Here is a 15,796-nt window from a genome sequence, read left to right as displayed (position 1 = left end):
TATTTCTGCTGAGTGTCCCACATGATACTTTGGACTCAGTTTTTCCCATTCTTTCTCCTCCACATCCAATAAGCTGCTTTAGACATCCTTTCCCTGCTCCATAACCACATTGCTGCTGTCACATGACTACCTCCTTCTACAACAGTAACCCCATGGGTCCCCCCTTAGCTTATCTTTCTACGCTCCAGCCTGTACCACACAGAGGTGTGAGGTTAAGCCTCACCCGTAACACTTTCATGGACTTTTCCTGTGCACTCAACTAGTCCAGCCCTCATTCTTTAACCAGGTGTTAACACCTTTCTTAGAATGGCCCAGTCTACCTGGAATGTTCACTGAATATTTCTGGGCCTTCCCTTTTGTGCCTTTGTCCTCTGTTCCTCGACCTGGAATGTCATTCCCCCTCTGTCTTCATCCACTAGGAAATTTGTCCTGCTCGCCCAGAGGACTAGCATTTTCTCTTGACTCCCATGACATTTTCCTTGTATATCTTTTTTTTTTTTTTTGTGGTACGCGGGCCTCTCACTGTTGTGGCCTCTCCCATTGCGGAGCACAGGCTCCGGACGCACAGGCTCAGTGGCCATGGCTCACGGCCCCAGCCGCTCCGCGGCATGTGGGATCTTCCTGGACCGGGGCACGAACCCGTGTCCCCTGCATCGGCAGGCAGACCCTCAACAACTGCGCCACCAGGGAAGCCCCTCCTTGTATATCTTTAATCCTCAATTTATCCATCTTGGACCCATTGTTAGTTTGTACTCCTTTTTCTCCTCTGCAGTATTATTAGTCATTCAAGGCTTTGCTCAACATTGTATTCTTTGGATTACCCAGTATGAAATAGAAACGTTAAAACCTTTTTTGAGTTAATTTTAAAACTTTTTGAAGGGAAACATTGTTATAAAAATTATATGTCTCCATCATTTCTCTCATTTTACGGCTGGAATTTTCTTGCTAGTGACCCGACCAGGATCCCTCCTGTGGTGAGCCATATTTGGGGCATGGCTAAAGGGTGTTCTCAAATATCCTAAAGTACTAAAAACTCCCCAAAACATCAGAGGTGTACTGCCCAGGACCCTCATCCTGACTCTAGAACCTGGTGGATGAGGAGTCAAAAGTTCATTTTAAAAATCCCATTTTGAAAGCCTTTGAACCTAGAAGTACAGGGTCAAGTCTAAATCTTGACATCCAAGGAAGTCCGTAGCACCTACCCTACTGCACTTCAAGGACATCAGCCAACAGGGTGTTTCCTCTGCAACCAGCCCTCCCCCTAGAGGATAATTCGTTTTACTCTGCCATGTCAACCTGTATCTCTCTCCAGATTTTCCCATAGGCTTTTCCTTCCCACACCCATCCCCCTCTTCTCCAGCTCTACCCACCACTGCGGTGGCCATTTTCATCTCTCCCCTTAGATGGTCTCTGCCTGAGGTAGTCATGTAAATAGAAGTCTCTTCCTCCTACCGATGGCAATACACGAACGCTGGGAGCACAAAGTCACTGTCTCACTTCACTGCACAGATGGCACCCGAGGACTGTTTAATCCTTCCACGCCAGAAGTCGGTTTTTCTTGGCACAAAATTCATTGCTGGCAATGGACACATTAAAACTGCCAGTACCAGAGAGCTAAAGGTTCCCAATGTGTTACTCAGAGGAATTATTTGGGTGGGCGACAGTTAAGGTGGGTAGGAGAAAGTAAGGCAAATGCGTTCACTGTATCGTTTCTGCCCTGTAAGTTGCATCCTCAGAAAGTGGAGAACTGAATCTAAGTACCTATATTTGGTGCACAGCAGGCTTTAGAAGAAAGCTGCCTTCCTTTGTTTTTTAAATGAGCCTGTGCTTTTGTCTCTGGCAGGAACACATTCAAAGATTCTATTTTCCTCCAAGGCCCCAGCTGCCCCTCTGGACCCCTGTCTTCTTTTACATCTCTTTCCCAGGTTGTTTTTATTTCCTCCCTTTCTCTCTCCTTCTCTCCCTCCCTCCTTCTGCCCTCTTGGAAAAGACAAAGGAGACAATTCCTTACTGGCTTTCGCTGCTCTGTGCATTTCCGTAGGTCAGGAGGAAATAGTTTGAAAATGAGTCCCAGGTAGTCTAGACTATTGACTTTCTTCAGCACATCCAGAATAGGAATGATCGAAGTGTGTAATAAGCAAGGTCCTGTGATCGTTGTACACCTTTTCGGCTATAGAATCATTATCAGTAGCCAGAATTACAGCCTTTGGAAGAGAACGTAATTTTTAATAAAATTCAAATGAGGAGAGGATTCATTTTTAAGTCATTGATGACCCAGATTTGAAAGAATTTAGACAAGCACACCAAGAGAAGCACATTTTGTGAAATAAAGGTCCTACTTACTATTTAGGAAAGGAAGTTGAAGGAACCATTTATATATGCAAATGGAACAGGCAGGGATGTCCTGTATAGTTGTTCAGCTTGTGCACTGCTGGAAGCTAGTCTATGCTTCGTTCTCTAAGGCGTGCACCTCTGGGGCCGCATCCATCCGGAGGGAGTGCCTTTTCTTATTCTCACAAAGCTGCCATATAAGTTAGGAGACCCTGGGACTAAGGCTTGGACACAATGCAATGACACAAACAGTGACTCCATACGACCCTTTTTGTAGATAGTCACCTACCCACTGCCGAGTGGCAGGGCAGGAGCACGTTTAAAGGATACCAGGGACTCAAAGAGGAAGGAAGCTGTTCATCACCCTGAAACTCCGAGAAGCTGGTCCCAGAAGCTCTAAGTAGGCAGGCAGAGTGGAGGGATGACAGTGTAGCTAATAAGCAGTATAAGCAGACTCACTGCCATGAGTCTCAGTCCGAGTCTCAGTCCACAGCCGACAGAAATGGCGACAGATTTGAGCAAAAGAATCAGATAGACAATGAGACAACCCTCACCCCCAATAGCGATAAGCAGATAGCAACCGTGGTCCCACCTTGAGGAGTGGGTTCCTGACTAACATTGATGAATGGTCTCTCTATGGTCAATCACAGGTCTTTTAGTCAAACCTGTAAAAAAAAATATTAACACCTGGTAGACTTTCATTCACCCATTCAAGGTGCCTGGTGTTTTAGTTGTTCAGAAGTTGATTACCTTGTTGGTGAGACAAAACATACAGGCAAAATTTTTGAAGAGAAATAAAAGAGTAGTAATAGGGTTTCCCTGGTGGCGCAGTGGTTGAGAATCTGCCTGCCAATGCAGGGGACATGGGTTCAAGCCCTGCTCTGGGAAGATCCCACATGCCGCGGAGCAACTGGGCCCGTGAGCCACAACTACTGACCCTGCGCGTCCGGAGCCTGTGCTCCGCAAGAGAGGCCACAACAGTGAGAGGCCCGCGCACCGCGATGAAGAGTGGCCCCCACTTGCCGCAACTAGAGAAAGCCCTCGCACAGAAACGAAGACCGAACACAGCCAAAACATTAATAATAATAAATAAATTTTTAAAAAAAACAAAAAAGAGTAGTAATAAAACATGAACTTGAACATGACAAAGTGCCCAGTATGTATGGAAAAGACTAGTAGTTCCAAATTGTGACTCTGGAGCCCCAGGAATTCTGTGCCTTCTGAGCATGTAGGGAGGGAAGGGAAGTGGCTGAGAAGTTAGGGTTTCACCTCCCCCCACTCCTCTCAACCAGGGCGGGGATCTGGTTTCATTTATTTCATTCATTTTTTTAATTCACTTAGTAAGTGGTTGCTTCTAGGGCCAGACACTGTTCTAAGCTCTTTCCATGGGTTATTAGGTTCAGTTCTCCCTCAGATTCTCTGAGATAAGTGCTCTAATTATCTCCATTTTATTGACCCAGCAACGGAGGCACAAAAAGTTATATAAGATGTAGCTACTGAGGGGTAGGAAAGGGAGAGGGCACTTATCTGGAGCCAGTTAAGGAAGACTTCTGGGAGATGCAGCGGAATAGCGTAGGTGCTCTCCACAGGCTGCCAGAGGGACCGACAAGGCAGGGGAGCACAGTAGACACACGAGTGGCAGCAAGCAGAGCTGGTTTTCTGGGGGTCTGTGAAGCAGGTTGGGTGAACCGAGCGATGACACAGAGCAGGGATGTGGGAGGAGCAGGCCACATGGTGGCTAATAAGGCAGGATGGGAGACCAGGGAGGGAATGGACTTCCAGAGAGCAGCGTCAGATCAAGGGCAAGAGAAACAGGGCCCAAGTCCTGAGCCTCGTTGCCAGGAGAAGAGGGCAGCCTGGAACACACAGAAGGGACTGATTTAACTTGTAGAGGAGATTTATTTTGCATTTTGCTCAGAATTTGATAGGCTTTTGGCAAGTGTATGAAACAGTCATAGATTTGGCAGTCTTCTGCTAGCAGATTTGAAATGTTCAATCCTTAAGAACTGCTGCATCGTTAGGTTATGCAAAACAGGGTGCAATTTTGTAAATATGCCATCTTGTACTGATTTGACATTTGTTCTATTATCCTAGAATATGCCAAAGGGAGAGAGACCTTCAGATTTAAGCCAAACCTTAACTTGTTTGTTGAGTGCTGATAAAATGTTGACTGCTGTGTGATCTTTAAAGAAGCCAGTGTTGCTGGGTGAGGCCTGAGGTAGGGCCCCCTGTAGGCGGATGGGAGCTCTTTCCTTGGCATCTCACCTGTACAGTTGTTTGATGGATACGGACAAGTAAAACATCTGATGTGGTGGGTTGAATTAATTTTTCCTTAAACATTTTCTGTGGCCTCTGTTGTGGCATTAATGGTGCTTCCCCAAACAGCCTCACTTAATATTACTTACGAGGCTTCGGTCACAAGTGGAAGAATGCACAGAGTGAGTCCGTACACTCGGGGCACTGTCTCACTGAAGTAATAGGGTGTCCATTACACCTGTGGCTGTTTGCTTTCTCTACCAGAGCTTGGAAATGACAATGCGTTGTTTGGCTGCGAGGTGAAGGGACACTAGAATATGACGTTAAGAGGCACGGACTTTTGAGTTTGACCTGTGCTAAAATTCTGTTTCCACCACCTATTAGCTAGGAGAGGCTACTAAACCTCTCTGAACCTCTGTTTCCTCATCTGAGTAATGGGGAGAATCAGAGCTACCTCATGGGATTATTGAAAGGATTAAACGAGACACCTATGCCTGCCATGAAATAAGCTTACAAAAACATGGAGGCTGCCACCATTATTCTCAGGAAGCAAATTGTCCGTATGGTTCCTGGATGGCGCAAGGGGTAGCTTAGAAATTGTCAGACCTTCTGTTTCTCACAGCCCTTCCCCACTCTTATCAGCTCTCTCTTTTATTTCAAAAATACAAAGATTTATTTGCTGGAAGGTAACTGAGGAACCAGCACGATCCAATGAGCAGCTACAGATGGTTCTTCTTGGGGCTTGAAGGAAAAGCTCCTCGCAGAGATGCCGTGGATCAGCGCTGCCACTGGACCCATCCTTCCCACTTCACTTTGCCAGGCTGTTGCTGGCAGCGGGGCTCTCCGGAAGTTTCTAGCCTCGGGAGAGTGCCAACTGCACCACCATTGCATCCTTGCCCATTTATCACTCTAAACTTCCTTTTTAGGAGCTGGTGACAGACTATTCGGCTTCTAACTTAGTCATCCATTTCCTTTTTTATTTCTGTTTCCATCGATAGGCAAATGGGGATTATCCTGTTTTGGTGGGTTGAAATAGCACAATTGAATTATTTCTGGTCATTAATTCTCCCTTAACGTAGTGCATGCGTTTCTTTCACTGACTTTGGCTGTCTTTCATGGGTTAAAGTGTGCCGGACTGTCAAGAGTCTCTCTCGATTGAGAAGCCAGGATGTTCAGTCTAGTAGGGAATGATCGGTGGTTCCAGAGGCAAGGTGACACAGCTGCATCTTTCTAGGAGGGCAGAATGTTCTCAGGAGCCTGCGAGCCCTGAAATGGGTGCGTGCCTGAGGCTGCCTGGCTCCCGTGCACTGCGAGGTCCCTCTTGACGCAACTCCCAGCGAGCAGGGGGACGTGTGCATTGGAAATGACACACTTATCTTGTGGTTGCAGGGGAAGCTTTTGTTTTATTTTTCCCTTGCTGCATTAAAGTATTTGTCTTTCTTTCTTTGTAGTGTAATATTGTTAATGTAAAACAATTTGCATCATGACACTTTTATCACAGTTTTCGTCTTTTTCTCAGTATGTTGCATTTCTCACCATGTCTAGTTCATCACAGCTACAGTGTGTACATCACAACATTTATCTTAGGCTCAGGGTTTTACTTGTTTATAAAAATTGTCTTCTTTCAGCCTGTATTCACTCCATTTAAGAAAAAAAAGGCAGCCAGAAACTGTTTTGGTCCAAACTCCAGTAGTTATCACATTCCTTGCTAACTGTCCTGCGTATTTATATGTCTCCTAACTATTACTCTATGTTTCAGCGACATTTCTCAGTCTCATGGCTCAGGGAGGTCGTGGAGCAGCTTTGGCTGTGCACTCTGCCACGCAAGGAAGGCCCGAGAGGCTTCTGGAGGGGAGGGGAGGTGACACAGCTGGATATTTGGGCCACGTCTAGGTGCTAAAGTTGACTATCTTTGGCACGCGAAGAGCTGGGTTTCTTGTGGGGAGAAACAAGGTGGAGGAGACAGCCGTGTAGCCGCAGAAAGGATGGTGCAGGAGGACCCGGATGAGGGCGCCGGGTCTGGGGCTCAGACTGGCAACGTTCACCGTTGGTGGCTCAGCCCCAGCCTCTGCTGTCGCCAGCTTTGAATCCTGCACTGGCCTTTTGGGAGATTGATTTTGACCCTTTCCTCTCTCCAGGGCAGGACATCGCTCAGGGTTCTGTTGCTTCATTAGGCTCTACATCAACCACACAGTCCAAAACGCCTCACAAGTCTCGAAGGTCTGTGCGAGCCAGCTCTCTTCCAATGAATTCACTCTAAGAAGGCATGAGAACGCAGGGGGCAAAGAACACCCAGTGTGTTTGTGTACTGCAAATCCCAGAACAGTTCAGTAACAATTTCTTTCTCCCTGTATCTTTCCTGGAAGATCACATCGTGAGCAGCTTGGAAGTTTAGTGGAGACTCGGTACAGCATAGGAGGTAAAAGAGTTTCTGCCATCAGAGCTCCGACTTCTTCCTGATGTAACCTGGTGTACTTTATTGTCTCTGTGTAGAAGTGGGGTTGCTATAGACCTATCTTGCAGGAATGTCATGAGGATTAAATAGAACAGTGCTTTTATAAGTCCTTTAAGATGCTTAGCAGAGTGACCGGCACGGAGTACACAATAAGTATCGGCTCTCATTACTGATGGCATGGTGTGTGGATTGAAAGTGGGCAAAACATATCTTGGTAAATTTCAGAATGAGAATATTTTATTCCACCTCCCCTAGCTGTTCCCACTTGCCTCTGCAAAACTAGGACCGAATGTAGTGAAGAGTACAATATAATTGCCTACATTTCTTTGGTTTATTCCTTTAATTGATATTTAGCTCTCTGTTAAATGCTCAGGATAGAGTAATGAACAATATAAATTCCTCTTCTCATGGATCTTATTGTTTAGTTGGGTATATGACAAATAAATATTGATCGACTTGAAAGAATGAATGAATGGATGGAAGAATGAACGGAGTATAATGTTGGGATGGAGGGATGGATTCATCTGGGACATCTCACCGGATAACACGTTTCTTAAAGTAAAACAGAAGTGCGACTTTTAATGAGTCCTGGGCGTTTATTCTGAAAGTTCGTGGGTAAATTCTCAATTTGGGTCAGAAATGCCATATGGTCAGGACAAGTGGGACCCAGCCTGCACAAGGGTGGGAGGGCCTTTGCTCTAAGCTTTCCAGGAGAAGATCACCTTGATCGCCTCAGTCAACACAAATATGTTGGGTGACTTTGTCCTAAAGTTGTAGACAGAATGTCTTTTTTCCAGAAACACTGTGTCACACCATCCTCACATCACCATAATTTAACCTTAAAAAAAGCCATGTCTCTTGATTTCTATTTCAGTGAGAGCAAGAGTTAATCTTCCTCCCATTTCCAAGAAAACAACACTCAGCAGCATGTCTCTAGGTGCACAGCTCTCTGATGTTGAAGCTGGGGCTAGAGTACAAACGTTCAGACCTTAGCCCCATCCCCTTCCAGCCAGACCTTCAGGGTTCCCATCAAAATATTAAGCTGATGTTAGCTACAAAGATATCTGTAAAACACAAACCTTGCCTCTCATAAAGTTGACTTTGATTCACCAAGATGCTGCAGGATAAGCCGGCTGATTTTAAACCCATAGGGAGGCTACCGGCCCTTCCTCTGCCCAACAACAGAAGCAGAGTCCCGCTCACCCCTTCCCAAAGTTGCTACAATGTCTATGACATTCTTACCTTCATCCCAACTCTGCAAACATCTCCAAATTAAGACCAGATGACTAGTTCTATACTTTCAAAGCTTTTCCACCAAGGACTCCACCTTCATTCTAGAAGTCCTACCTGTCCAAGGTCATGAAACAGCCTTCAAAAAGCTGACCTCCCAGTTTTTTCTAATTCCCTGGCTTAATCCAAAAGCAGCACTTTCCCCAATGCAGAATGAGGCAGACAACCACCCACTGATTTTCTAAGGCCATACTTGATCTTTTTCACCCCTTTCCCCTCCCGTATGTTACATTTGCCTAGGTTTTAAACATCTGTTCCAAACAAGGTAATACTTGCTTCTCATTCAGAGCCTAGCAATGTAGACCAAAGTTCATATGACATATTGCAGAGTATGTTTAGTTGCAAATGCTATGTACAGGCTCTTTGAAATGTAGCATGTACGGCACCATGTGACACATGGTTGCCATGGCAATACACTTTTTGGCTGAACTACAGCATAAGCCCATGGAACATACATTGCTAATATGAGACTCTGCCCTGTGCTAATGCATAGGACACAGCCAATCTGGGATCTGGGACTCAAGGGGTTTCGCATGCAGCCTGGTGGGGGGGCGCAGATGCCCTCTTCTGCATGTACAGGGAAGATGTGGCATCCTCCCTTTCCGGTCCTGTCTCACAGGGACAGGGCATGCTGTACATTCTGCCATGCATGGAGACAGCATTTGCTTGAATATCGGTTTGCTATATTTTGTATCAAAGGGGGCCCCAGCTGAAAACATTTTATTTTGTAAACTGAAGTGAAAAATCAGTTTATGGCAGATCTTTTTTTGAATAATGACATTCTTTTTCCCAATTCCAGAATTCAACAGTCATGAGCAGAGCTGAAAATTTTAAACAAGTTGAGTACCTCCTTATTCATGGAACAGCAGATGGTGAGTTTCAGTTAATTAGACTTTTTAGTATCACAGACAGGTTTGCAATTTCACTACTGACAAAACAAAAGCATGAGGGGCAAGACTGTTACATTTACTTCAATAAAACAGTGTTGCTTTTCCACAACTCACTTGTCTTGGCCTAAATGGGATGCTGAATCCTAGAACTTCAAACAGTCCCTTTCTTCTTGTGCCTTTCCCACCCTTCCTACCAGAAAAGTGGAGCGGGCTTTTAGTTACTTTATGTTTCCTTTCTCTCCCTGCAGATAACGTTCACTTTCAGCAGTCAGCTCAGATCTCCAAAGCCCTGGTGGATGCTGGAGTGGATTTCCAGTCAATGGTATAGCAAAACTTCCTGCAAGGGGAGGGAACTTCCTGGTGGGGTCTGGTTCCCCTCTTGGAACTACTTCTCCTCACAGAGGTTCCAGGAGACGGGGGACGGAAGCAAAAGGAGTCATTTTTCCAATGAGAAGTTGAAGAAGTGATATCCTTGAGTCATAAAGAGAGTCATGTTCAATATCATACAGTTGGGGGTTGAGAAGCACAATATTGCATATCCTGAGAGGGGCAAAACCCTAGTCCTGTGATTGTCCCGTCTCTCCCTATTTTGATTAAAAAGTAATCACTTAGCCAGTGAACGTGTGGCAGAGTAATTCTAAAGTGAAACCAGCACGATAATAGCTCAGGTCAAATATGCAAATCCATCTATAGTATGTGTTACTAGCCCTTCTAACAACAGTGGGGTGTCAGTAATCAGTGCGCTTCAGTTTTTGCAACTTCCGTGTTATCTTCTGTTGAACACCACAGGTTATAAACAATTAGGCTGGTTTTATAAAGTCGGGAATGGCTAGAGCTGTTGTTGCCTATTCAGAGGATGTTTCTAGGTATTAAGTCAAATTCATTTTATGCACTAGACCTTTTCAGAGTAAGAAGAAACAAAGATTATATATGTGTGTGTGTTGCACTAGATATTTTTGTGTTAAGTCCTTTCTTGTCTGTATTAGCTTAAAAAGCCTGCTCTCCCTCACTCTCTTTTAACGTACACATTTTGCTCCGTGCTCAGTTCAAACAGCGCCTACTGTGTAAAACTGGGACAGTCATTTGATACCACAAAACCTGGCATATATTTTGGGGGTTAGATTCTTATGAGGTTGGGGTGTATCCTTCCACTGTTCAAAGAAAAGACGTGATACATTAAGCCCTTTTTGAAAGTTAATTTATGTCTCCATAATATATGTTTGCCTGGCAGTGACTTCCCACTTGTTTCACGTGGTGGGATGAGTTGATAAATTTTTGCCTCAGGTCATCAACTCATCCTACATAAATGTCAGACATGCAGATAAGAGATTCCAGTGAAATTCCAGTGAAAAAGTGTTTGCAAATAATACATTTGACTTTTGACTTCATATGTTATGCTAAAAATATATATGGAATACTGAAATAGATTTTTTCTAGTGCCTTATTGATATATATTAGGAAAAATTGCTTTCTAAAAACTCATTTATTTTAATAGTTTATCTTACTGCAGTGTAGGAGAAATTTAACAGTTGATAACACTTAATTAAAGTGGGCTTTACAGGATAAACATTCCCTCCTATGCATGATGTGTTTCTAAGTGTCCTTTGAGTCAAATTGGAAAACGGACTTGGATATTTTAACTGTACATATCCTTAAAGCACTGTGCAGTGAAGCCAAATTCACAGTGAGTTGTCTCAGCACCTGCAAAGGACGATCAGAGACTCCTGCAGGACAGACCTACATGCCCTGGAAAAGCTCTGGGAGGAAATGAGAAACCCTCTTTGATCACATTTCAGTTTATAAACTGATTGAAGAATTAAAACATCCTGTTGTTCCATGTATGCTAATGAGAACTCACTTGGGTTTAAAAAAAAAAAAAAAGACAACTGACTTCCTAATTCTGACCTTTCTTCTTCTGTCTCCAGTGGTATACAGATGAAGACCATGGGATCGCCAGCAGCACGGCACACCAACACATCTACACCCACATGAGCCACTTCCTAAAGCAATGCTTCTCGCTACCTTAGCACCTTGGAACAGCATGCCATCTAAAGCTTCTGAAAAGCCACTTTTGCTCTCATTATCTCAAAACTGCACCATCAAGATGACGATGTTAAAAAAGTACCCTCAAATCAAGAAATGTAAGGTTACCTTTGTTCCCAAATTTCATATCTATAACCCGAGGTAGGGACTTCTGTCTTTGCAACCTTACGGAAGTTTGAATTATTCAGTCTGGTTTTGTTTATTATTTAAAATCACTTCCATCTCAGTTAGTGAAACAACAAATAAGAATTGTTTTTATGGGAGCTTTGCAGAGGTTCCCTGGGCAGCCTTTTTTTCTAACTGGACTAGACTTGTTCTCTTCTTGGAAGGAATGGCAGGATGTGGGCCGTGATATCACTGAGGCAGGGGTAAGAAAAGAAGGGGTAGGGAGAGAAGCTGGCAGGGCGAGGCTGTGAACCCCAGTCCAAGCCTGCTGACCCAACCAGGCTGCTATCAGCTCCTCGAAGAGCTGTTCACAGCCAGACTGGCACAGTTTTCTGAGAAAGACTATTCAAACAGTCTCAGGAAATCATATATGCAAAAGCACTGACTTCTGAATAAAACCACAGCAGTTGAATAGACTCCAAAGAAATGAGAGAGAAACTGCCAACAATGCAGGGCCCCCAGGTGCCAGTTATGGCTATAGGTGCTACAAAAACACAGCAAGGGTGATGGGAAAGCATTGTAAATGTGCTTTAAAAATACTGATGTTTCCTAGTGAGAGAGGCAGCTTGGAACGGAGATGTGAACACATCAGCTTGCCCTGTTAAGAGATGAAAATATTTGTATTGCAAATCCTAACTTGAAGGAGTCTTTGCATCAGTTTTTCTTATTTCATTTCTTTGAGCATCTAATTAAAAGAATATTTTAACTTCCTTGGACTTGTTTTTAAAAATTGAAAATTAGCTACAAATGTGTGTGATATGATTCCCATTCTACATACGGTGGAATTTCTCCTGGTCAGTAATAAATGTGCCTTCATTTTTTCAGAGGTAATGAGTTCTGTGTCTTGAATCAGACCTAAACTGCATTGGCATATGGACACGCTTACTCAGAAAGGCTCTTGTTTATTTTGCTTGTTATCCCAAACTGCCTCGTAAACATGGAGAGGGTTCAGTTTTTGTAAGAAATAGATACATAGAAATGTGTTAAATTAAGCAATTCATAGCGATTTTATCTAATACATATACAATTACTGTTATCATACATATATATAAGCTTTTGAAAAATCAACTCAAAATAGTTTGGGTTATTTATATAATACATACTATATCATTTTATTCCGGGGAACTACGATGAGGCTCATAATATCAGATAATCTCGACAGTATCATCTTGGTAGCCCAGATGGCTCAGTAGAAGTTAAAAAAAAAAAGTCAACAACTTAAGTGTTTAATTATTTTTGGTTGACATAACTATATTAATGAAACCATGCATTTAAGATGCTGAGATAACTGAGGACACATAATATTTTTGTTCAATTATTTGCAAAATGGCCTTATTTTTAAAAATTGATTTTAGGAACTCAAACATAGTTTCAAACATAGCTGGAAAAAGTTGTCCCAGACACAATGCGTTACAGCATAAAAATCTAAAAATGGAAGAATTGGAAAAAAATCTATCAATTCAACATGAGACTGGTGAGTCATGCACAGGAATGAACAGAAGATTGTGAAATTGTTTCAACTGTATTTTCAGCGCATGGCATTGAGTAATTGAGTCTCAAAATATCATTCATTCATTGGAACCATAAGTCTTAATTAAGTCTCAAATAGCATTCATTCATTGGAACCATAAGCCAACCTTCAAACCCTATAGGGCTCTTGTCATAATTCTAATAATAGAGTGCAATCATTGTGAGTACCTGGACCAATCTTTGCGGAGTTCTATATCCAGAAAGAGTAATCATAGGTCATATGTTCACATCCTGGATTGAATTAGTAATCATAAAGCAAATTAAGTAAAAATTCTCCTTTTATCTTAATTGAAACCAGACACTGTGCAATATCAGGTATTGTTCAGATATTAATAAGACAATTTTACAACAGGAGATGTACAATATCAGATACTATACAGATATTAAGAGGATTATATAATATCTGATACTGTACAACTATTGTACAATGTCAAAACTGTATGAATTTATTGTTTCTTTAGTTTCAAAATGTTGTCTCTGGAGCCCAGAGGTAATTAAAAAATCCCAGCACGTATTTTTCACATAATGAGGGTTGCAAATGGTGATGATGTGACTGAAGTTAAAGTAAATTTCATCTGACCCTCATAGGACAAGTTTTACTCTCCAGTAAGAGTTTTAAATTAGTTTATTGAGGAAGGAAGTTAAATTGACAAATTCGAGATAGACTTAGTCTGAGGGTAGGTTTGAAACACACAGGAACTAGTCATACCAGTAAGATGTGCAGACTTGCCTGCCTTTGACTGTCTCAGCTTCACCAGGCACCTGGATGCTAAGATCCTTTCGTAAACAACCTGTTAGAGTGCACCGGTGCCCAGGAACACAGGCGCCAAAGGAAAGGAGAAATTGTCACATCCCTTCTATGGATACAGTGTTTCTTTTTAAAGTTTTGATCAAGATTTTTAGAAAATCACTTTATAAATTATTTTTGAACTCTTTAAAATTGGAAATCTTGCCAGAAATGATTACATATCTCCATGCTTTCTTAAATAACCGGCATAGACCATAATTCAATGCATCGTGATGACTCAAGGCCACCACCATGAAGATCAATGATCACATCAGGCTGTATGTCATTCTGAGTGTTTTCTATTCACAGGTGGTCACTGAGGCTAGTAGTTTCACCACTTGGCATTTGTTGCTTTTGCTCTAAGTTGATGTGAGAATTCCAATTTATAAAAGTATTAGATTTGTACAATATTTAAGATTCAATAAGCTCTAAATGAAAAACAACACCAAAACAGAAGAAGGTTTTTTCAGAGTAAAGTAAGAGAATTTTGCTCTTCCAACTTTGTGACAGCAGTGTCCGAGAACAGTATTACATACATCCGGAAAGATCTGGAGTGTGTATTCAGGATGTCTGAGGGACACGGATGGTTGAGAATGAGAGATGAATGTGGGTAATAAAGCATAATGTCACTACCGTTAAGAAAAGCTCAGAGCATGGGATTAATAAGACCAATGTCATGCTCAGTAGAAATGTATCATCTCTCTGAATGTCACCTTTCTGTGACAATATTAACATTTAAACTCAAGGCTTTGAATTAATAAAAAGAAAGATAATTTTCTTACTGCCAAATTGAGAAGGGTGTCTTTTCTGGAATTGAACTCCAGCAAACTCAGTCAAAATTCTTATTCTAAATAATCTTTCATCTGAGCAGTCATCCCAAGTTTGTCAGTGTATTTAAAACACATGTATGGTGAAAAGTGTGACCCATCAAACAACGAAAACTCTCATTGTTCCAATTAGTTTCTCCTATCCAAAGTCATGATATTTGTGACTTGTGAACAAAAATACTATTTCATTGAGTAGGTTTGGTTTCTAGTGTTAATCACAGAAGGATGAGTGACAAAGAAAATGTAACATACTGAGAAGAAATATTACTCAACCCAATTCTGGTTGCATGAGCCAGAATGACTGCCTGGTCAAGGAGGAAGGCGGCCACATCTTGCCTCCTGCTGGACAGTCAGTGCACTCCAGCCGAGGCTAGGCGGACATGGGTTAGAATCTCAGCATTGACACTCACAGTGAGGAACATTTTAAAGAACATTGCTTAGCCTCTTTGAACCCCAGTTACTTAATTTGAAAGAGATACCAAAATACCTACCTCCCATACCTGTTGCATTGCTGTGGAGGTTTATACACCATGCCTGGTTTGCTGATTCCATGGGTTACACCAGTTCTCCCCTTAGGCGTCTTGCGTCCACGGGTTTTGGGCATATGAAGGTGCTCAGTAAGCTTTTGCTTTTGTTCCGATGTTGCCATGTCAGTGAGAATCCTTTCTGGATCCTTAATGATTCTTAATAAACTGAGAGGCCACATCTTCGATATATTTTTCTTACGATTCTGTCTACAGCCTTTGCTGGCTGAATAAACAGCAAAGCACAGGAAGAACTAGGCTCCGGAGAGTTACAAAGAAGGGATAAAACACTATCCTTACCTTTAAGGAGCTTATAAACAAATGGAAGAAATCTATGACTCTACACATGCTTGAAGGTAAAAGTACCTAGCTCTAAAGCTAAGTCTATTGGACGGATGAGATAAGTGGGATGAAAAGGTGAGCAAGGGGAGGGTGGTTTCTGGACTCATATGAGCCAGCCATTGGCTGAATTTTGTATTACACTTAGATTTCTTTAATCATCTCAGGATTACTGCTGATACCATGTTTTTCTGAACATTTTTGAAAAATACAACCCAAAACATTATATAAAGGAATGCTCTATGTGAAAGGATTTATCATAAAGTTCTTGTGCCTGTAGTTACTTATTAAGTACCTACAGAATATGCTTGAGCCTGTTTTGTTTCAATCATAATAAAAGTTTATAGACCACTCAATGA

General features: G+C 42.4%; 1 protein-coding gene across 1 annotated transcript in view; it reads left to right on the top strand.

Annotated features, from left to right (window-relative positions):
- DPP4 (dipeptidyl peptidase 4) overlaps positions 1-12,236 on the top strand; it is a gene marked incomplete at its 5' end in the record, with an annotated part of 76,899 nt that extends 64,663 nt beyond the window's left edge. The window contains 3 exons of the mRNA XM_079924341.1: positions 9,132-9,204; positions 9,471-9,544; positions 11,148-12,236. Coding sequence (XP_079780467.1) covers positions 9,132-9,204; positions 9,471-9,544; positions 11,148-11,249 — 249 coding nt within the window. The 3' untranslated portion in view covers positions 11,250-12,236. The remainder of the gene's footprint in view (positions 1-9,131; positions 9,205-9,470; positions 9,545-11,147) is intronic.
- Positions 12,237-15,796: the final 3,560 nt, after the last annotated feature.

This window comes from Stenella coeruleoalba (assembly GCF_951394435.1).
Source record: "Stenella coeruleoalba genome assembly, chromosome: 6".
In the NCBI taxonomy this organism is placed as follows: Eukaryota; Metazoa; Chordata; class Mammalia; order Artiodactyla; family Delphinidae; genus Stenella; species Stenella coeruleoalba.
Note: the sequence above shows the minus strand (reverse complement) of the source record. Positions and strands in the feature narration are given on the sequence as shown.